The 23,397-nt window shown below is 34.8% G+C and overlaps 4 protein-coding genes across 5 annotated transcripts; 3 read left to right on the top strand and 1 right to left on the bottom strand.

The window, feature by feature from the left end:
- The first annotated feature begins 848 nt into the window (after positions 1-848).
- Positions 849-1,340, top strand: LOC132638181 (small ribosomal subunit protein uS9-like). The gene has a single exon (XM_060355150.1). It carries the CDS (start codon positions 864-866, stop codon positions 1,323-1,325), a length of 462 nt encoding a protein of 153 aa, XP_060211133.1. The 5' UTR covers positions 849-863; the 3' UTR covers positions 1,326-1,340.
- Positions 1,341-2,859: 1,519 nt separating this feature from the next.
- LOC132635160 (probable enoyl-CoA hydratase 2, mitochondrial) lies at positions 2,860-8,123 on the top strand. The gene is made up of 8 exons (XM_060351428.1): positions 2,860-3,155; positions 4,268-4,437; positions 5,283-5,357; positions 5,523-5,613; positions 5,691-5,742; positions 6,098-6,201; positions 6,524-6,600; positions 7,672-8,123. Exons 1-8 carry the CDS (start codon positions 2,951-2,953, stop codon positions 7,846-7,848), a joined length of 951 nt encoding a protein of 316 aa, XP_060207411.1. The 5' UTR covers positions 2,860-2,950; the 3' UTR covers positions 7,849-8,123.
- Positions 8,124-8,967: 844 nt separating this feature from the next.
- Positions 8,968-17,400, top strand: LOC132635161 (ubiquitin carboxyl-terminal hydrolase 3-like). Of its 2 annotated transcripts, none has more exons than XM_060351430.1 (9): positions 8,968-9,125; positions 9,911-10,042; positions 10,166-10,204; positions 10,928-11,033; positions 11,989-12,047; positions 12,138-12,212; positions 15,739-15,787; positions 16,145-16,221; positions 17,005-17,400. In XM_060351430.1, exons 1-9 carry the CDS (start codon positions 9,060-9,062, stop codon positions 17,104-17,106), a joined length of 705 nt encoding a protein of 234 aa, XP_060207413.1. In that variant the 5' UTR covers positions 8,968-9,059; the 3' UTR covers positions 17,107-17,400. The 2 variants fall into 2 exon arrangements, with proteins under 2 accessions (XP_060207413.1, XP_060207412.1); XM_060351429.1 differs by having other exon boundaries at positions 10,922-11,033.
- A 2,131-nt stretch (positions 17,401-19,531) lies between these two features.
- Positions 19,532-20,973, bottom strand: LOC132635158 (oleosin Cor a 13-like). Its single transcript, XM_060351427.1, has 2 exons — positions 20,619-20,973; positions 19,532-19,933 (listed from the first exon to the last, which is right to left on the bottom strand). The coding sequence occupies exons 1-2, from the start codon at positions 20,894-20,896 to the stop codon at positions 19,795-19,797; spliced, it is 417 nt and encodes a 138-aa protein (XP_060207410.1). The 5' UTR covers positions 20,897-20,973; the 3' UTR covers positions 19,532-19,794.
- Positions 20,974-23,397: the final 2,424 nt, after the last annotated feature.

The following is a 23,397-nucleotide window of genomic DNA, read 5'->3' as shown; positions in this document are numbered from 1 at the left end:
GGTTATAGTTTTAAAAGGTGTTGTGAAAACATCTGGATCTTATATTCATTTGTTCTTATCATACAATTATTACTCCGTTGCTAAGAAGTACAATAAGTAACACTTCATACTAAGTTCAAGTGAAATTTCCTTTCTCTGTTGTAATATTCAGCAAGATCAGGAAGCTGATGGGAGTAATAACTCAACTTTAGTCAATGAACTATCTCCTGAAAGGACTTTTAGGGGAACCGCATATAGTGAGAGACTGCAGGACAGTGGTTTTGTTCAACTGAATGCACTGCGAAAGTATAGCCTGCATAACATTCGTGTATTATTCGTCGTTTACCAGTTCAATTACTATAATTCACAACAAAATAGTCCCTACTTAACTAGCCTGAGGACGAAACAATCCCTTGTTAGTGCAATGGAAACTGTAGGAAAGTGGAGGTGTCCTCTGAAGAATAAACCAAATCTTGGTCCTCCTTTGTAGTTACAGTGTTCCAAAAATATGTTACTGGAACTCCCTAAAAATACTGTCAGTACTACTATGCACCCGTGACAAAATACTTCCTTAGTCCTTATGGAGAATGGGAGCATTGGGACTCTATGATTGGTTTCAAGACCATCCAGAACGCGCAATTTAGTTAGGCGGGTCAAAACATCATATGATAAATGGACAAATAAAAAATTAGATTGTCAATCTTATGATTTGGATGGAGATGCCACCTTAATTACATATTGTTTCCATGTTTGAGTGGATTGTTTTTAAATATTTTGTTTTCTTCTATTTCGTTTTAAAGAAATATAGTGATACTTTCTATGTAGACCTAGGGTAATAACCTTTCACCACAAAGCAAAAGCAAAAGCAGAGAAAAAGAACAACAATGGAGGCGGCGGCTGCAACAGTGCAATGTTTCGGGCGGAAGAAGACAGCAGTAGCAGTGACACACTGCAAACGTGTGATCAAAATCAACGGTGTTCCTATCGAGCTTGTCCAACCTGAAATTCTCAGGTACAAGGCCGTCGAACCTATTTTACTGTTAGGACGACACCGTTATGCTGCAGTGGATATGAGGATCCGTGTGAAAGGTGGAGGTCACACTTCACAAATCTACGCTATTCGTGAATCCATCGCCAAGGCACTTGTTGCGTTTTACCACAAGTATGTTGATGAACAATCTAAGAAGGAGATTAAGGATATACTTGTGCGATATGATAGGACTTTGCTTGTTACTGATCCTCCACGATGTGAGCCCAACAAGTTTGGTGGTCGTGCTGCTCCATCTAGGTTCCACAAATCATACCGTTACATTTCGTTTATGCTTCTGTTTTACTGCTCATTTTAATGCTATGGTTTTCAAGTCCTGACAAGTGAGCTTTATGTTTTGAAATTTGAAAAGATGATACCGGATCCACCTAAATGCTCTCATACTGAAAAGAAGAAGTAATTTCTTTCTCATGTCAAAAATAGAATTCCATCCATTTCAAAATATTTATCTTAATTTTCTTTTTAGTCCGTTTAAAAGATTATCTCTTTATTTTTTTTTAGAGACTCTTTAATTTCAAATTTCCTCGTGACATATGACATTTTTATATATTCTACAAATCTTTAATTTAAGATCGAGATAAGGATCAAAAACACACCTTAACTATCATTTTTTTTTAATTTCGTACCTAAACTATCATAAGGTTGAAAAAACTACCTAAACTATCACTATTTAGTTTGCAAAACACACCTGAACTAAATGTGTAAACTCATTTTTCAAAAGGCAAGTGAAACTTAAATTTTCTCAAAAAACTTATCCACATAGCATAAGTAATGCTATGCTGGCACCTACATGGAAATTAAAAAATAATATTTTTTATAAAAAAATTGTATATTTTTTTTAAAAACATGCATTATTTAATAAAATCTGGATTTAAAAAAATGAAAAAATAATATTTTTTGTAAAAGAATATCAAAATATTTAGAAAATCAGGAAAAAAATGATTTAAGAAATGGAAAATTTGATTTTTTTTTAAAATGTGAAAACTAAATAATCAATTTTTTTTTAAATAACCTTTCCATTTTTTAAACTATTTTTTTTTTATTTTCTATAATTTTTTGATATGTTCTACAACAATTATTATTTTTCAGTTTGCAAACTAGATAGTAATAGTTTAAGTAGTTTTCTCAACCTTTTGATAGTTTAGGTATGAAACTCAAAAAAATGATAGTTGGAATGTGTTTATGACCCTTATCTCTTTAAAATCACAAGATTCAAAAGTATTATTTACTTTCTTAAACTTCGTGCTATCTCTTTTTTAATTATCCAAATATATTAAGAATAGTTTTTCGCTTAATTGTCCATTTTAAACTCAAGAGAATATTATATATATTTTTAATTTTATCCTTACTCTCAAATCTTATCATTAAACACGATAATATTAATTCAGATTAGTTATACTATCAATCAGGATGATTTAATAATAATGGGGAGTGTGGAGAAATTACGAAATCAGTTTAGGTAGTCTTCCTCCAAAAAGAGAAAAAGAAAATCAGTTAGGTAGGTAGTAGTGTTAATTGTTAGGGGTCATTTGGTACATGGTATCAGCTTAGGATATCCTAACACTAAATGTGAGATTAATTTTGTATTAGATTTGGTAAAAAATATAAATTTATTCTGAAATAAATTTGTATCTTATATCAAATAAAATATAAAGTGCATCAAAATTTAAAAGATGAGATGCCTTATCTTATCCCATTAATTCTGAAATTATTTTATTCCATCTCTTAAATGGGATATATTAATCTCAAAATTATAATCTGAGATAATATTGTCTACTGCCAAACGAACCCTTAAGGTTAAAAAGAAGGATCAAAGAGAGAAGGAAATAAAAAAAAAAAAAACTTGTGTTTCAACATAAATAACTTTAGTTGATATATCTGTACTTCAAAATCTGTTGTTTTTTTTTTTTTTTTTTTTGGGCAATGGTAGTTGCATTTGTGGGCATAGCTAAATCCATTGGGGAACATTGTTTGAAGCGACCAAAACGCTACTTCTCCAGTTATTTACTTGTTCACAGGAATTCAAAGTATGGAGTCCAAAAATGGCAATTTCAGAGTCATAGAAATCTCATCTTACAGTCCGCTTCTCAATCCGTTAAATTGGAAACACTTTCCGATTCCGACTCCGGTAATTCCACTCGTTACTTCTCTTTACTACTCGTTTAGTACAATTTAACTTTAAAATCTCTATTTTACCTTAATGAGATTATTTACAGATACACAAGTCCAAATACTAAAATTGGTATTAATTATTATTAAATAATTGAGAAAATCGATTAAGGCCAATAGTTGTGGCTTATTTTATACCATAAGTTTGAAAAGTGATTTCTTTATTTATTAAATTTCGTGCGCAGTCAAACACCTTTGCATAAATTGGGAGCGATGCAGTATTCATTTTCAAGTTGAAAATGGTATTTGAAAATTGGAGTTGTGTCTGAACATGAATACAAATTGGAGTTCTTCAAATTTTTGTGAGTGATTTAGGGCCCGTTTGGCCATGAAAATTTTTCACTTTTTTCTGAAAAACGTTTTTACTTTATTTGGAAATCAACGGTTGGCCATGGAATTTCCAAATGCCACTTGAAGTTGTATTTGGAATTTGAAAAACATCAAAAAACTTGTTTTTACTTTTTTCACTTTCAATACATTCAAGTAACCAAATATTCTTTCCAAAAACTATAACCAAACACAACTCTATCTTCAACTCCAACTTCGACTTCGACTTCGACTTCGACTCCAAAATACCAAATAAAGTGAAAAATATTTGGTTTTCATGGCCAAACGCCTACTTAGAGTGCAAATTACGGAAACATTTTTTTCGGAGGTTTTCGAATTCCGCTGAAATTCAGCTTCAAGATGAATTCCAGAAAATTATAACAATTCTATGTCCAAACAGTTTTTTTCCGAAATAATATTCTGTAAAAAAAGTGAAAATTCCAATTTCTTCATGAAGAAAGTAACTTTCTGAGGTAATAACACTATTAGTTGAGTGACCATCTGAGAAATCAACTCCATTTCTACCTATGGGTTTAGTAGAATCCAGCAGCTTTAACCCGCACCCTATATTTGTATTAGATGATTATTCAGAACCCGCTAGAGCCTGTACTTGTTTTAAGAAAACCATTAAATATGTATAGATAATTTTTTAGAATCCATAAACTCAAAATTTTGCTAAGCGCTAATAGCATACTGTTTGTATTTGGGGAATCAAAACAACTTTTCACTTGGTTACAATTGCAGGGATTTTGGAGGTTAAATTGGATAGGCCTGCAACGAGAAATGCAATTGGAAAGGATATGTTAAGAGGATTACAACATGCATTTGAAACAGTGAGTAATGAACGTTCAGCAAATGTTTTGATGATCTGCAGCTCGGTTCCGAAAGTGTTTTGTGCTGGAGCTGATTTGAAGGTAGAACAGCTTCGCTTATGTTGTGTTTTTTAACAATGTATATTTCTTGCAAGCAGTGTCACACTTTGCAGATATTACATCTTCCGTTCTGTTATTTCTCCTCTTCATTTTGGAGTTTGATGAGGACAAAAGCTTATAGCGCCAGCCATGAAATTTGATGGTTCAAATCACCAGAGGGGGGAATGCGGAAAGGCACTTTTGGCCTCTGGGAGGGAGTTCGGTGGGGGTCTACCTTATTAAAAAACAAAGATATTTTTATAACCACGGTCTCTAGGCTAGCTTGCAAGCACCTTGACTAATTCAATGAGGTACCTGATACTCTCACTAGCACAAATCCCACCAAGGAAAAAAGCTTATTATGAGGCGATCAATAAAGAAAAAAGTAACTAATAGGGTGCTTTGGGAAGCACTGAAACTGTAAGAACTAAAGCTCCAAGTTTTAGAACTAGAAATGTTTTATCTTTTTTGTCATTTTAAATTAGCTGTTTTTGTGGGTTGTCTCTGTAGTGTGATGTTGTCTTTTGAAAGATCGCTTATTTGTATAGCATGACATGTTGACAAGAATAATAAAAATTCACAAGCTAAGAGACATCTGCCGAACATACAAATTTCAATGTTGATAGGTTTCTTTGTTCTTTGATCTATCTGGGCTTCGCAAGTGCATCCTCCGTGTGCCCTAAACATCTTTGCAGATGCAGTTTTCTTTGTGGGGATGATTGCATAAACTGATGTTTTTAGTATCAGATGTTGATTTATGCACTTAGTAGTATTTCTGCTGTTTGTTATCCATGCTGTGCTGTCAACTTAATGATAGCTAATTCAATTGATTGGCATTTGCGATGTAGGAACGAAAAACTATGACTCCATCGGAAGTACAGGATTTTGTAAACACTTTGCGATCAACATTTTCCTTTTTGGAGGTACATGACTTGTAATGCTGTTTCTTTTAATATATTAAAGATCATAGAGCCTTAAAGTTCAAGCAGAAGTTCTTTTTTTGGATGAGAAGTTATTATTTTGATTGACCAGTTGTACATATCCTCCTCTTTTCTTTTCTCTTTTTGAGTAAATATTCTTTTACTCAGGCTCTTCATATCCCTACAATTGCTGCCATTGAGGGTACAGCATTGGGCGGGGGACTTGAAATGGCCATGTCTTGTGATATCCGGATATGTGGTACGTTCTTCTTGCATTTCTGAGTTTATGCCATATTTTCTCTTTCTTCCTCTCTAGTTTGATGATGTGTTACCCAGGTGAAGATGCAGTGTTGGGCTTACCTGAAACAGGACTAGCTATAATACCAGGGTATGCCTCAATTAAACATTATAGGTTTGCTTATACAAAAACCTTAAATTCGGTGAAGGATGTTTTATGTTCTAATTTTATCAGACCAGCTGGACATTGCTACTCTCTTGCTGTCACTTCATCATTTTTAATCTATGTTGCTCGGACTCTCCAAAAATGATGCCGCACCTGTGTCGGATCCTTTAAAAATGCACTACTTTTTGAGGATCCAACATGCACCTGTGTCCATTTTTGAAGAGTCCGAGTAACATAGATTTTTACTATTCATAAGTTTCCAACTTCGGAAGTCACTTTAAATATTCTGCATAAGATGTTCTCTTAATGGTATCCTTTATTCCATACTTGTAATTTATAGAGCAGGAGGAACACAACGGCTTCCTAGATTGGTTGGAAAATCAATTGCAAAAGATATAATATTTACCGGCCGAAAGATAAGTGGGAAAGATGCTGGATCAATAGGTACGTGTGTGACTTGTCAGAGCTCATTTGTCAAGAGACAGGGTTCCTTTGCTCCTCCCCCCCCCCCCCCCCCCCCCCCGGGTCCCCCGTATCTCTTGTTAATACAAATAAAAAGTGATGTCCGCAACCCCCTCGACAATTCCATTGGGTTACCTGCGTGCTGCCACAGTACAGGTGAATAACAGTAGTCACCAAGGTTTAGGCAGATAGAATGAAATCTTCTACTAACATTTTTGCCTATGCTGGAATATTGGACCCTGATCTCCACTTTCCTATGGTTTTCTTTTCCAAGTTCTTAGAATGAATAATACTTGTCATGCAGGGCTTGTCAATTACTGCGTTCCTGCTGGTGAGGCTCGTCTCAAGGCACTTGAACTTGCCAGGGATATTAATCAGAAGGTTAAGACTTTAGTTATTGAGATACATCATGTTTGATGTATTTATCCAGTGTGCCACCCTTTATGACTTCCTATAGCAATTTAGTCAGGAACTAGAAGAAAAGAAACACTAAAGGGCTTCACCACTTCGTATAAAGAACAGAAAAATATCCATAAACCAAACTGTACACTACACAGATAATTGTCGGTAATCTAAAGATTCATTAGAAGTAATTTTGACACGAGAAATTTTTTGTATCCTTTTCACCTGTTATGGGGGATGCACCCTATAAGGCTCTTCTTTGGAATTTCATCGTCTTCCTTGGACCTTAAGTTAATGCATTTACTAATCCTATGCTTGTTTGTTTTCCTCTTTGTGCACCTTCTTCTTTTGTGACTGGTTTTCTTTCTGCCTTTGTCTTTTCCTTTTCCCATCTTGTTTTATCTTAGGTGGGTGATCATTGATTATACCAACAGTTGGTTGCTTCGGATTTCTTTGTTCTTTTTCCCATTCCTTTCCAATTTATAGCTATTTGTTGTCAAGTCCACAAAGCCAACAAGTATTGCTCTATTGTTCTTTCCCTTTTTTTTTTTTTTTTTCCTTTTTCATGCATTTTATTGAAAGAGAAGCTTAAGTTTTCTACATGCGAGAACTGCAACCTTTCTGTTTCACGAGCTTCTGAATATTTCTGGTTTCCAGAGAGATTGAAATGATTTTGAGTTGGATTATTAGGGAGCTAAGGCAGAGTGAAAAGAACAAGTAAAAGCCACATTTAGTTATTTGCACATGCTTTCCATCCTAGAAGCTCAATTCAATGTCCAGGGTCCAGTGAATGTTTCACTTTATTCATGTACAACTATAAGGATAGAGTAATCAACTCAAAAAGTTCTGTTGATTCTAGTTTATCAGAAGAAAGATTCTACTGATACTAGTCAGGCGTAAAAACAATATGATAGCATCTACTAAATCCATACCTTTCCTTATGTATACAGCCTTCCTTTTTCCTTAAGATAAATATTGAAGTGTATGCTCTAAAGACTCTCTTTTTATGCTCAGTCTTTTGCATGTCAACTGATATATATTCTATGACAGGGTCCGCTGGCTTTAAGGATGGCAAAATGTGCGATTGACAAAGGAGTGGAGCTAGATATGCAATCAGGTTTAGCTTTGGAGCGGGATTGCTACGAGCAACTGTTAGACACAGAAGATCGTTTAGAAGGCCTTGCTGCATTTGCTGAGAGGAGAAAACCTAGGTACAAGGGTGAATAAACAGATTATAAACACACCCAATAGATAAACTGATCATTCATAACGAAAACCAAACAAAAAATACTCCATTTATATGTTATCTAATTCATCATGTCTTAGTGTTGCGCGTTGTGCCAACTTTGTCTACCACTTCGATGATACGACAACAACGTGCATTCATGAACAACGTGCTTCCGACTAGTGGGAGTCTAATGTACGCATATTCTTATTTGCATTTATGTAAACAAGACTGTTTTCACGCTTTGAACCCGTGAGCACAGGCTTTTAAGTTTTAAGGAGCAATTCTTAATGTTCCTTGCATAGTGAAGCAAAATCGAAATGCTAATTGTTGTCGTATAACACAAATATAAGACTATAATGTGATTCTTTGGAACTACCGGAATCTTTAGGCTAAGGCTTGATGTGCTATCCTTCAGTATACGGCAATAAAACTTTTATTTTTTAAATCGACTGATCACAAAAAACGTTCCGTGGTAAAAAGATCTTCAATTGGTGAACGCCACGCTATCATGAAGTTAAAAGTAAAAAAGAAAAGGATCAATATAATAAAGACAACTGCTTTAATCTTCAGGTAGCGGTATTCGACAATTATAGAATTCCTAAGATTGGGATGTTTATATTTCCTTACTTATAAAAGAGAAGGAAAAAGAATGTAACAATCACTGTTTTTTGTTGGTGGTGTTGTGGAAACTGTGTTTTCCTATATAAATGGCTAAGAAAACAGATGTTACAACAATATAAAAATCCGACTTGGGAATACAATATCACAAGATAGAACATGTAAGAGAGACATGAAGGTTTAGCTAAGCTTATGTGTTATAATGTCCCAAGGTGCGATCTAGGAATATTTACAATATTTGAACACATTTACATATTTCCAATTTGAATACTTTTGATAATTCTACAATTAAAAGGGACATCTTTCAAAGGCAAACCATATATTTATATAAAATTGTACGGAAAGTGGAAAAAAGCGGGGAAGAAAGAAAATGATAATGTAAATATTTATCCTCACTGTAAACAGAAACACATGGCACAATTTCGCGTAAACACATGGCACAATTTCGCGTAAACACATGGTGCTGTTAAGTTTTTTTTTTTTTTTTGAAATTAATATATAGGCAAGAGACCGCTCCAGAGTTTCCATACTGTACACTACCTGTAATAATTTCAAGAAAAGAGAGAGAGCAAAAAGAATTAAGGAATCCATCATGGCTGAAAGTCTTTCTGCTAAAAAATGGCTTCCTCTTGAAGCCAACCCTGATGTCATGAATCAGGTGTAATCTTTTTTTGCCAATCTGTTTTATATGTCCATCTCTTCGAGTTAAATCTTTTCTGGGGTTTCTTGGAAATGAAGTTTCAACAGTTCTTGAGTTTATTTGGTAGTAAAAACTTTTCTTTTTTTTTTTGGCCTGTATGCGATCATCGCAATTTAGGCTTCATTGAATTGACTTCCAAATATATTGATTTTAGTATTTCTTATTTAATAAGTTGATCACTTGCTCAAGTGTTATTTAACCGACCCATAGGATGATAAGGTTAAGTTTCTTTCACCTTTATCAACTGTTTGATCTTATTTTGTCTGAAAAGAACTACTTAATGCAGCCTAGACTTAACTATGTCTGTTGAGAATATAATTAAGTAAATAAAGTGTGCACTCTTTCAGCTACAGTTGAAGCTTTTAGGTGAGATGTTCACACACTTCAATATGATATCAGAATAGGCAGAGATCCTGAGATTGAATCTTACCGCCACTCATTATCAAAAAGAATTTGCACGTGCTTGACCCATGGAAAAAAAAAATCAGGCCGGCACGTGAGGGGCGTGTTGAGAATATAATTAGGCAAATAAAGTGTGCACTCTTTAATAGCTTAAGCTTTTAGATGAGATGGTCACCCACTTCAATAATGTGCCTAGGCTGACAAGCAGGTTTCGAATCTACACGTTTATTGTCTATCGATCCACGAGAGAAGGGGAAAAACCATGTACATGAAAGGGTCAATCGAGATAATGTTACTTATTGACTTTATTTTGTTATATGTTTTTTGGTTTAATTGAGCAGTTCATTTGGGGTCTTGGTGTTCCACCGGATGATGCAGAGTGCTATGATGTTTATGGGTTGGAAGAAGAACTTCTGGAAATGGTGCCCAAGCCGGTCCTTGCTGTTTTGTTTCTCTTTCCCCTCACACCACAGGTATGTTGTAACTGGGGAATAAGACTATTTCTTGATCAAAAAAGGGAAAAAGTATTGATTTTGTACTCTTTTTTTTCTTCTCGTTTTTTGTTAGGTCATTAATTACGTGCCATTTGTTTTCAGATTGAAGCAGAGAGAGTAAAGGAAGACAGCCAAACAAAGGTGACCGTCATGAGCTCATGGTCTTATCTTTATGAACTATACCTTGTTATTAAGTTATGAATGCAGTGCTTTCATCATCACCCTTTGATTTTTATTAAGAATTATTTGGTTGGCCACGTTTTGATGTCTCTTAACACTGAATTTGCTGTTCTGAGTTGGTTGTTACTTGATAACATCATTGCATCTGCTTCACTGTTATGTAATTCATTGCGTAACATTGTCCATTGTTGATCCTCTTGGGCAGATTTTAGTTTAATTGGGAAGCTTTACTTGCTGGCTGAATAGGCGGTTGCCTGCATGACCTCCTATGCTAGATGTCTGGGAACCTAAATTCTCAGTATCTTTGGTTTTATCCTCATTTTAATTTTTCTTGACTTCTTGCTACTGTCGAATCTTTGATTAGTTCTTCTAAGTTGTGTTTTATCTGAATCAGCTACTATTTCACCCCACTGGTAGTGTGTGTTAGTGAATGAGTTGGTAGACATTGCAATATGATAGAATTTGGTGCTAAATTGGATTTTAAAGATCTATCACATAAATGCAGTCAAGTGCATCATTCTCTTCTCCGAAAATATTTCCTAACATCCTTGACAATGTCTCCCTTCCCTTTCTTTGACTGATTGGTATTGCAATGTATGAGTGCTTTAACTGTTAAATGTATCTTATATTGGGCTGCATGATTTTAAATTAGGAGTTATTCATGCGAGTAGCTTGCAGGTGCAGGACCCCACTAGTACAGTTTACTTCATGAAACAAACGGTGGGAAATGCATGTGGAACAATAGGCCTACTTCATGCTATCGGGAATATCACCTCAGAGATAAAACTTGGTACGTCGTATTAATTGTCATGCCATGAACTGGTCCTTGTTATGTAAATATCTATTGTTTGCATCAAATATGTTATCATAGTACAACCCGAGACAAGTGCATTGCATTCCTCATGATGACCTTGTGTTTCCTTGACTGGGAAGTTACCTAATATGTTGGTTTCTGCCTTTTAACGGTTTCATTCATCATATATAGGAGATGTGTAGTGCAGGAACTGGCTTTCTAGGTTACATCATGACTTAATCTCAAGAATGTATTATTTGAAAATGACCTTTACGTTTTTTGTCAATCAATCACTGTAGCTGCATCTTCTATTAGTTGGAATCAACTATATGAATACTCTATATCCATTCTATTATATTCAGCCCCGTGTCATTCCAATTAATCTTTTTTTTTTTTTACCGAAAAATCGGGGGCGTCTTTACCTTTCTCCACTTAAATACCAGCTTTTGTCTACGGCACTGTTCGAAGTCATGATTCCAATTAATAATTTATAATTTAAGGTGAATTATAAGGTCTCCTAAACTAGATGTTCTCTAAATCTTGCACTTATCCCAATACAGACGTACAAGTCCCCAACCGAATAAAAAATCCGCCGGGCAAACTCAACCTTCTTCATATTTGGTACCATAACCATATTCTCAATTCCCATGTTAGAAACCGTCATATCTACCCTCATTCCGTTTGGATCTCCCCCCCAGTTAGGGATTTATTGGTCATTTAAGATGCCTTGGACCAAGATATCCATATCTTTGTAGAATATAGTTTTAGTTCCTTATTTAATGTTGTTTGCTGAACGTACACACTAATGGTGTTGCTAGTCTTAGTAAGACAATCCATCATCAATTTCTTTTACTCTTACAACATTATCCCTAAGTCTAGTTCCACATGATTCCTACCCCGTTCCTCTTCCTATCGATCTAACGATGCTAATACTCTTTTTGGTGCTCTATAGATGAGGGCTCATTCTTTGGCAAGTTCTATAAATCAACTGCACGCATGGACCCGATGGAGGTATTCATTTTGGTTTAGTTTCAGTTTGGTTACTGACATAACATTTCTTAGTATTTACTAAGCTCTAATACATGTGAGTACAAAATGCAGCGTGCTTCATTTCTTGAAAATGATAGAGAGATGGAAGTTGCTCATTCAGTAGCAGCTACTGCTGGTGACACTGAGGTTAGAATTCATGTATCTTCTTAGTTTTCTGAATAAACAATGTAGTGCTGATGTGACCAACTATAGATATTAGAAAGACAGTTCTCTTTTCATGTAAACCTCTTGCATATTGTTGGGAAAATATATTTGTTCTTTTGCAATTCGAACCATATGACCAGTTTGAAGTCTGATAATCTATAGTGCTTCAATATTATCCCTTGGCCTAGAGAAAGTGAAATTCTTATGTTAGAAATGTTGCTTAATATGATTAATAATCAAGCATGACGTATGGCGAGTGCTTCAAATAGTTTTTAAATAAAGTTGGTTGAACAACTGATCCCCTGCCCCCAAAAAGAATTTTTTTGGAGGTGAACAAATTACTTAGAAATGAATTTGTTCATGCAAAATTGAACCAGCATAAGATACTATGAATATTTGACTTTGTTTCTAGTTAATTTAAGGGCCTGCACATTGAATCTGCTGAGACATTCAAAACTTGGTTGTATTATTACCACAATTGAGAAATTACTTCAAAAATATGTAGTTCAAAAGATTTTGCTATGGTAAACAGACAACTGAGGATAGTATACAATTCTGGAAGGTGGTTGAAGACCTATATAGAAATGTGTTAGTGTTCTTACAAGAAAACCAGATTCTTCAGTGTAGTTATAAATATGTTACCAACAATGAGGCGGTTCTCATTGCTTAATGTTGTTCTTGAGAAGTTTTTCTAAGTGCACACGATCTCCAAATTAAAGACCAAAGTTTGGAGTTCGAAAATCTAGGGACTCAGATATGCGTTATACCATCTTGGACACGTGACAGCACTTCTTTTTGCTGTTTCTTGTACACACATATCCTGTAATATTGGAACCCGTGAACTTCCCTGGAAACCAAATTGGCATATGATGTGATATTGAAATAGATATGAATAATTAGAATTAGTATTGTGTTTTAGTTTTGTTGATCTTTTTATCACTTGGCTTCTCTTATCAAGCTATGGGTTATAGAATATGTAAATTCTCTGCTTTTGACAGTTATATCTGCTGATAGGCTCTGTTATAAAATCTTTGCAGTATTCTGGTCAATTCTTGACATGTGCTGTAGTTTCAACTTACTGTCTTCATGTCCTTGCTTTGTCCATCTCAGCCACGACCTATGTGTTTGTATGACAGCTAAAGAGTCTAGGTTTATTTGCAAAACCTACCTTATAGAACTGCACCTCTTTGTGTTCGTCTGAGAAACCACTGTTGTACTCTAGTTTATGGACGAAAAATTTGATTGCATAATACTTCCTCAAAGTCTTCATAGGTTGACAAGTTTAGCCCATAACTCATGGGCGGTCCTCCTATCGGTGCTCTTGTTAGTTGTTATTTGATCAACGACACCTCAGTTGCAATTTAGTTGTTAATCTTCTATAAAATTTCTATTGCGTCCTATGTTTGAATTGGATATTTCATTTGTATTACTCCTATATCCCTTCTTCTTTAACAAGTTTAAACATCCATTTTTTTATTTTTCCTTCTCTATATGTTGCTTTTCCTTGAATTAAGTCAAACAGTTCAAGTTGTCTATACATGGCAAGGAAGCTTTTATCATAGGCTTTTCAATGGGAAGGTAAAGATATGCCTAATGCTACTAGTGGTTATCTTATTTTAAAAATATTGGAATCTCTATAGTTTTTCTGAGAAAAAAGACAAGGAAGAGATCTTTATGACGTGGCACCAATTGTGATTGACGGGTCTCTTCTGAGTGACTAATCTCCTAATATGTTAATCACACCTTTCATTTGCCTTAATGTGCCTGTGTCAAATTTGCAAGACATTTGTAGAAACATTTTATTTGTATTCTTCGAAATGGACAGTATCCTGATTGAAAAGAGTGTATCCTTCTACGTCCCTTTGTTAACTTCATGTTCTCCATGTGGCAAGTTTCTCTTACATTGTTCCGTAGCTTCTTTTATTTTTTGGATTAATAAAGATATGTAATGCCTCTTTTATCGGAATATGTGTTTTTCACAGTTATAGTGATGCATATTGTTTTATCAGTCTACGGAGACCTTCTCCTCAGGTTCTGATCTAACATTCAGATTTTGAAAAAATGAGGAAAAAAATTATAGAGTTACAGGTAAATTGACTGGATTCAAGCGAACACACAATTGAGTGGAGTCCGATCTTGACTGGCAGCATTTCCTGAGACTCGTTACATCATATAGATTTGATCCTGCACTCATTCAATTTAGGGCTGAATTGTATCGGATAAAAACAATAATTAGTTGATTATAGGATATTGAAACTTGGTGATAAGAATGATAACCTAATTAAGAGGACAAAGAACAGCCTCTTACTGTCGGGGTTTGTATCTATAATTCCCGTACCTCACTTCAACTTTGATGTTGGTTTGTTCCTTTTGGTACACTTAGAAAATGAAGAGAACAAATACCATGGTCAGGTGTGAGACCTTACCTGCTTCAGTTATCCATTAGTACACTTGTTGTTTTCCTGAAGAGCAAATGTGATCTAGAAAGAGGATATTTTAGAATTCCGAGGAGGGTACTTGATATTAGCTCGAAAGAGCTAGTGTCTTGAGGTTAGAAAAAGAATTCAGGAAAGTGGAGATAGGGTCAACCTGCTGTAGCTTTGTGACAAAAGAAATATTTAAGCTTTTTCTGTTATTGAATAATGTTGAGGAAGACTAATAGCCTTCTTTGGTGAGAAGAAGAATTCGAGCAAGTGGAGGGTGGTAGACTGGTAGGGCTAAGCATGCTGTAGCTTTTTGGTGCAAACGAAATGCTTTTCCTGATTTAAAGGATTTTGAGGACGAGTGACAGCCTTCTTTGTATGGTTTGCATTTGCTGCATCTTTTTATCCTGAAGTTCACAGTTCTTTTGTTCTTTTATATAGCTGGGGCTACTATTATCTGTTACATAGGTGCTCTTTTGGTGCAAAAGAAACAGCAGAAAAAGTACATTCATTTCAATGTAGCTCCATAAAAATAATAAATGTTGAACTGATTTGGGCAATAGATAAAGAAAATAGCCCTTCTTTTTTTTGTCTCTGGTGATTGCAGCTTACAATAGTGTGCATTGTTTTTAATACTGCTCTCATTCTATGAAGTATGCGATTTAACCGAAAAATGTCAGCACCGAGATTGTAGGTCTGAGTAAAATGCAGCGTTCAATTTTTTTTTCTCCAAGTCGTACAAAATCATAGCCAAATTTGTGGCGATCTCGGTTCAAGGCCGGCAATATTTGTTGTTTGCTTCACATGAAATAGTGGTTATTCTGTTTAGTCTTTGGTTATAAGAAAATAGCAAAACCATCTTTTGCTTGAACTTCAGTCAGTTTTTCTACCACTTTGAATGTATGGATCCAAATGGAGTGATTCCTATGTAATTTTAAGGTCACGAACCTCTTCTATATCAGCTTTTGTATAGTGAAAGTGATTGTTAGCTTAACATCCAGTGCATGTTTTATGTAATACATATCATAGTTAACTTTAAGGTGTCTGTTAATAGTCTGCAACAATCTGGTGAATTCTTTTTGCAGGCTCGAGAGGATGTGGAGGACCATTTCATCTGCTTCACATGTGTTGATGGTAACACACTCTCTCTCTCTCTCTCTCTCTGGGGTCAGCAAAAGGACCTAATTCTACATTATGAAACTCAAGAATAGCTTCGGTTACTTTCCCCCCCTTTTTCATATGTTTTGAGGATGGCCAAATGGAGACAAGTGAGAAATTTAAGCATATGTTCACAGAACATACAAATGGAAGCTGTATAGTAGTGAACAACTTGCAATGATATAGGGTTTTTTTTTTTTTTTCCTTTTTTTTTGGGGGGAAGGGTTGCAATGATATAGTTATTATCAACTAGATTAACCTTAACTTCCTAGATTTGCACCTTAAGCAATCATTACAGAAGACGAGAAGTTGCATAAACGTGTCACGTTGCAGGACAACTGTATGAGCTTGATGGAGACAGGTCCGGGCCAATTTCACATGGTGCATCTACTCCAAGCAGCCTGTTACAGGTAACTTCCGTGTTTCTTTCCTTTTTAAAGCCTGGTGGCTGACGAAAGTTAGACCAAACAACAACATACCCAGTGGAATCCCACAATGTGGGGTCTGGGGAGGGTAAAGTGTACGCAGACCTTACCCCCACCTTGGAAGGTAGGGAGGCTATTTCTGAAAGACCCTCGGGAAAGTTAGACCAAACAGTGAGGGCAAATCGGTCTGAATTCCAAATTTCATACGAACCTGAACCTCATCCACCATAACCTGTATTCTCTTCATCTACCACAACCTGAACTCTTTAAACCGTGAGATCAGTTAAAACCTGCATGTTGGAAATCTACACAGTTTCCACGTATCTGGGCTTTGTAGGTATACTCTTTTACATGAAAAGTGAATATTAAGCAAGTACTAGCTGAAAACTCTCTAGCGGACAAAATGAGACAGCGGGGGAAGTAGTACAATAAATGTGTTTGGCAATGGCACCATATTGTTTCCTCGGGAGATGCAAACCTATATCCTTTTACAATTTGCAGCAGAAGTTACATTAAATTTAGAACGAACACATCTGAGACGCTCATTCAGGGGGCTGATGTAAGTCAACGCACAGCGTACTCCAAAATGTTTTTCCCTGAGTGGTCATTAACCATAATAAATTCACTACAATTAAGTGATGAATTGAGGTCAGAACTTGTATGAATTATGATTTAGTTATAACAGTGTAAAATTTTTCCGACACTGTTGGGTGTAGTATATTGTTCTTTTGAATCCTTTCAAATCATAGCAATTCTTGACTCTTGCAGGATGCTGCTAAAGTTATACAAAGGATGATGCAAAAAATTCCAGACTCGATGAACTTCAACATCATTGCCATTTCAAAGAGAGTTAAAGGTGATGCTCCATGAGCGCAGAGTTCTGTGCCCTGGTGTTCCACGCGAGTTTTCTAATGTACAATGTAAAAGAGCTAAAGATGGACTTGTGGCATCACGTTTTGACACGGAACCATTTCAGCTGCATATATACCTCGACTGAGAGCTTTTGGGTTGAGCTTCTGTTGTAATACTTACAAACTAAACTAAAGATGCACTACAACCTTGGAGAAATAGTTATCTCTTCTCCACTTCCTGTTTGTCTATTGTAGCGCAATTGTTAAATCAAGTTTGCCTTAGAAATGAGTAGTTTTACTATTGGAAGCGTGACGGTGCTAGGCCTCAACTCATGCTCTTTTTGTGCAAATTCATCGTCATTGTCGGGCCGGAGTACCATTGTTATAAGTTGGTAGTTTCCACCAACTCTTAACCATAACAAGGTTACAAGGTCAGAGATGTTGTCACCTTAGGAATTGGTTTCCTAAAACAATTGATGTTATGATATCCAACTGAGGTGGCTCTAGCTTCGGCACCTTAATCAAGCAACGATTGACTTTTCTCTTTGATCTTGGGATGATGGGGGGTCGAGTCCTAATAGGAAATTGCCTATGAAGTCACACGTCATCGGTTTTTATAAGATTGGAGGGCTCCGTCTAATGCTAGCTTTTCGAGGGCAATTTGAACGATTGCCCTTCTTCGAGGGTGGTCTTTAATTTTTGCCCCTAACATTGATGGTTTTAATTTTTGCCTTTCGCTTAATACTTCGAGATTTTGAGTCGAACTCGATTCAATAAAAAAAAAAATGGGCAATTTGCAGGATTACCTTTCGCTGGGGTGATTATTAATTTTTATCCCTCAAAATGGTGATCTTTAAATCTTTCCCTTCAGGCAAAAATTCTGCTTTCAGACAGAATTTACATGACACAAGCAAAATTTTGCAAAGTCTGCCTAGCGATTTTTTTTTTTTTTAACTTGAGTTGGGGTTCGAACTTGCAACCTCGGGGTGTTAGACGAGGGATAAAAATTAAAGATTACCAATTTGAAGGGCAAAAATTAAAGACCACCCCAAATGACGGGCAATCCGCGCAAAAAAAGAAAAAAAAAATCACAAGACAAGTTTCATAGGAAAATGAGGCTTAGAAGGCCTACCTTTTGCCCAAAATTAGGCCTTAAGGTAAACCACTGCCTTAAGGCCCTGCCCAAATAGGCCTAATTTTGGGCAAATGTTAGGCCTTAAGGTAGAGTCCGCGAAAGTTTTGCCTTGCGATTTTTTTTTTTTATCGAGCGGGGTTCAAATCTAGAACCTAGGGATATTTTCGGCCACTTTTTTAAGCAAAGAACAAAAATTAAAGACCAGCAATTTGAGAGACAAAAATTAAAGACCAGTGCGTTTGAAGAGCATTCCGCACAAAAAATTATCTTTCCAACGACCAAAGAAAGGGGCAATTTGCAGGAATGTCCTTCGGGAGTGGTTTTTAATTTTTGACTGCTTAATACCCCGAAATCCTGGGTTCACGCTCAGGCTCAATCAAAAAAATAAAATAAAATCGTAAGGCATAAGTTGGGATTCGCACCAACTTATGCCTTTAAGCCAAACTTTTATTCAAAATTAGGCCTTAAAGCAGAAGTTTGCAAAATTCCACTCTGACTTAAGGCAGAGTTTGAGACACAACTTATGCCTTGCGATTTTTTTTTTTAACTGAGCAGGGATTCGAACCCGGAACTAAGAGGCTTTTAGCGAAAATAAAAAATTACGGACCACAAATTTGAGGGCCAAAACTTAAAGACCAGTCCTTTTGAAGGATGTTTCGTGCAAAAAAAAAGCATAGAAAGGCCATTTCATACCCAACGACAAATGAGCAATGAATGGTGTCCACAGCAGTTTATCTATACCAATTCTTAACAATATAGCCAAATTAACTGCTTGCATATTGTTATTAACATAACAATTGATGCATCATAATTTATAGTTTATCACTAACATAACATGTACAACTGTTGCATCAATCCAATCACAACCCAATCATAACTTAGGAAGCTCGACATGATTGTGTTATTAGGGGTTCTTGGATGATCAATAAGAAACATCTCAATCTTTAGGTGCTTTTGAATAATGGATTTGTCTAAGTTCTACTATTTATACGATGAAAAATGTGCCAATCTTTGGATGCAATTTTATCTAATTTTTACCATTTAGGCGTGTGTCGTCTAAACGGTCACTAATTCAATTTGTCCCTTTTCTACATGAATAGACGTCAAATAGGTTCCGTCAAAAATAGTCACCTATCCAATTTTGATACTTCTATAAAAGTATGCCTCAATTAGGTTTCGTCTTGTTTTGTTTTGCTTAATAACTAGTATTGACTGATTGACTCCAATACAAGTACCAAGCTGGTTATTCATAGAAGCAAGAAGTGAATCAAGTCTGTTGTTTGATGGATTCAAATTTGTTTCATGCAAATAACAAAGTGTACCATGGAATTAACTTGGTGCAAACCACGAAAGACAAGTAAACAATGCACATACATGACCCATTAAGCCAAAAGCAAATGTGGTTACAGGGTCATTCATAAACTCTACCACAAAATCCAACAACACATGACTCATCACCAACGAAGAGATAGGATATCGGACACTGAACACAGAACTAAGACAGAAACAAATTAACTGAAAAAGTACATCTGGCATGCAATGGATAAAACAAGCATTTACTCTCTGGCCCATTCAAGTACCCTTGACCTGTTGTTGGGCCTGATGGCCCAACTGCTCAGCTTTCTCCTTCATTTCATGGGCTGCATGCGCTAGTCTATCTCTTGCATAATCTATCTTATCTGCTCCGATTGGGTGCTTCCCTGTGGTATACCTATCACAAACACAAATCCAGAACATAAATTTAGTGAGTTAAAATTCTTAGGTTCTTACTACAGAAGACATCACATTTTTGGGAAATCATGAGTTCAAACCGTACTCCCTCCATTGTGATTTATGTGGTACTCCATCCATCCCAATTTTATGTTGCACTGTCTGACTGGACACTAATTACTTATGTTAATTCAAGAGAGAAATAAAAGAGACTTTTCAAACTTGTCTGGAAGAAGTCTTAAGACATTTATGGCTATTAATCAATTCATCAAGGATAAAATAAAAAATTTAAAGTACATTTTCTTCAAAATATCGAAATATGACTCTTTTTTGCGGGTTACACAAAAAAGAAAAGTAGACTAAAAAAGTTAAGTGTCACATAAATTGAAAAAGAAATACTATTTCTGAAAAGAAAAAAAAAACATGACACATTTCTCTATTTGTGAACAATTTAACTTCAAATTTCCATTTTGCCCTAATGAGAAGCTTTTACTAGCTACTGAAATGTTATGGCAAGATTAAGATCACACGTACCCAAAAATTCATTTTTTTTTAAAAGTTTATGTGTCTAATCAAATTATATCACATAAATCAAAACAAATAAATCAAATCAAAGAGGATTAATGTTTTTTTTTTTTTTGAAATTATAGAGCAACATATCAAAAATGCTACATGGACAAATGTACCTGTACATCCAGTAGAAAACAAAAGTGGCAGTAGCACCAAACCCTCCAGCAGCCAACAACCCTCCAAGTATCATGAAAATCGTAATGGCAGCAGGTACAAGAACCGGGCTAAAAATAACCAACAAAGGTGTAGCCACAACAAGCCCAATCACAGTTGCTGCTAAAGTCAGCCCAGAAAGCACCATCAACGAACCACCCACTGTCACAGCCGTGGTGGTCTTAGCCACCTGGCGTGACAGCTGGTGGTGCTGCTCATGACGTGGATGAATCTGAGACATTTTTTATTTTTTTTTATAACTTTTGGAGATGATTTTTTTTCTTGTTTTTTTAGATGAAGAGTAGTAGTAGTAGAAAAGTAGAGAGGAGTTGGGAGTGTAAATATAGAGGAGAAGGAGATTGGGTTAGTGCATGGTGATTACGTGTGAGAATGTGAGTTTGCATGTATTTGTTGGTCGACACGTATTATTTGTCTCTGTTGGAGACAGGTTCTGGTTTACTAGCTGGCTTACTTGGGTCTTTGGAATTCAATTTCGGGCGATAATATCAACAAAGCTCATATTTACATAATTTGATGATAGATTTTCAACAAAATCATGCCACCAAGTAGTCATAATGTGACAGGAGAATTTAAATTCTATGCAAGTACTTTAAAGAAAATTGAGTTGCTTGTAAGGTTATTTATTATAAGTAAATTTGTGTACTCGTTTCGTTTTAATTTAGTGGTATTTATTTGACTGCATACCAAATTTAAGACAGAAAAGTATTTAAAACTTGTGATTCAAAATAAATCATAAATTTTTATGTGGCTATTAAGTATTTAATTAAGGTAAAACCGTAAATTGAGCAATATAAAATTAAATTGCTATTAAATATGAAAAAATGATATTATCTTGGACAAACTAAAAAAGAAAACGTACCAACAAAAATGCGACGGAAAAGTAATAATTGATAATTAGATTGTATTATTACTCCTTTCATCTTAATTTATGTAATGTTGTTTGACTAGGCATGAAAATTTCACAAAAAAAATGGAAGACTTTTGACACTTATAACCAAAAAAACGACATAAATATTTATATGACTATAAATCATCTAAAAATAAATTGAAATGTTTAAAAATTTATTACTTTTGAATACAAAAATACTATATTCTTGAAATAAAAAAAAAGCACATAATTTGAATGAGCTTTCGCCTTTTAAGCCAATTACTTAGCAGTAGAGAAATAAGTATGACGACGTTGTGAATGAAAAGACGAGGCCAAAGAGAATGTAGTAAGTAATACTTTGATAAGATCGAAATGATCTTCAAGAAATATTTTGTTCACAAGGGAACTTTTGGGTATGTATCAATCCCTAACGAAAGATGACGACAATCCCAATTGGAGTTTATGTTTCAGTATTGAAAATTCAAAAGTGACACTGCTTTAATTTATCTTTTTTCTTTCTTTGAGAGTCTTGAGTCATGGTGTCATACTAGCTTTTATCGAAACAAGAAGGCCTAATACGCAGCTAGCCCCTTGTTATTAGTTTCATTTAGATATTCGAACTAAGTCTGATTTCAATTGAATGCCTCAGCTCTCAATAAAGTATTTCAATTATACTTTTAATTTAAATTTTAAAATATTTTCACGTATTAATTCGTCTATAGATAGTTGAGTTAACCACATAAAACATGTCACCTCATTTAATTGTACACATCAACCTCAAGTAAAAAATATGTTGAGTTTCACGGCTTATGGAGGCGAATGCGTAAAATTAAAGAAAATGTCATCTTTTAACTTAACTATCTAATAGATGAACACACTTTATAAAATAATCAAAATTTAAATTGAGAGTGTCTAGTTGAAACATTTTATTAAAAATTGAAATTTCAATTGAATCGAGTGTGCAAATAGAATATCGTCACAAATTTAAAAGGCTGCCTACATATTCGGCCAAAAAGACAAGGAAGGACAGGTGATCACACATGATATTAAAATTCAAACTGTATGTCAAAATGAAACTGTCCCGGATATCAAGAATCTGTTACCAGATTCAGACAAAGAGGAAATTTGAATTAAATTATTATCAAACAAAATGTAATTCAGTTTTATATATATTCTGACAAATTAATTTCTTTCTTTATTATTAGATTATTGAAAAATAGTATACGTTATCGATATTTTATATGACGCAATTTAATTTGATATGAAACTTAAAAAGGAAATGAATTTTTTTAAAACTTATTAATACCTTACATATGATATATACTTTTGTGATATGAGATTCTTGGAAATTGTCATCTTAAATATATCATAATATTTATGTAATTATTTAAGAGAATCATTAAGCATAAAATAAATACTTTGAAGTTAAATATTTTAATATAAAAACATGTCATTTTTTAAAATGAATTTATTAAGAACAGAGACAAAGCTAAATTTGAAATTTATAAATTCGTAATTCTAATGCTTTAAAGTTATTGAATTTTAAATTAATAATTTGACATTCAAAGAATATTTTTAATATAAATACAGCGGTTTGACCAAAGTTACGAAAACGTATCAAATTGAGAATGCCATGAAGCGGAAATAGGAAGGGCCGTAACTTTTTGGGTGCCTATATAGCTGAATATAGCAAAATTTAGAGAACGTTTATACTGTTTGTAACCTAACGTGACAATTACATAGAAGTTGCTGGTTGTGACATGCAAATTTAAGTTCATTTTTAGTACTAGTAAATTTGTCCGCGCGAAAATATCAATAAATTTTCATAAAATTAATTTAGATATAATAGATAA

Source organism: Lycium barbarum, chromosome 4 (genome assembly GCF_019175385.1).
Source record: "Lycium barbarum isolate Lr01 chromosome 4, ASM1917538v2, whole genome shotgun sequence".
Lineage (NCBI taxonomy): Eukaryota > Viridiplantae > Streptophyta > Magnoliopsida > Solanales > Solanaceae > Lycium > Lycium barbarum.
The sequence above is the reverse complement of the archived record's forward strand: the minus strand, read 5'-3'. Positions and strand labels throughout refer to the sequence as shown.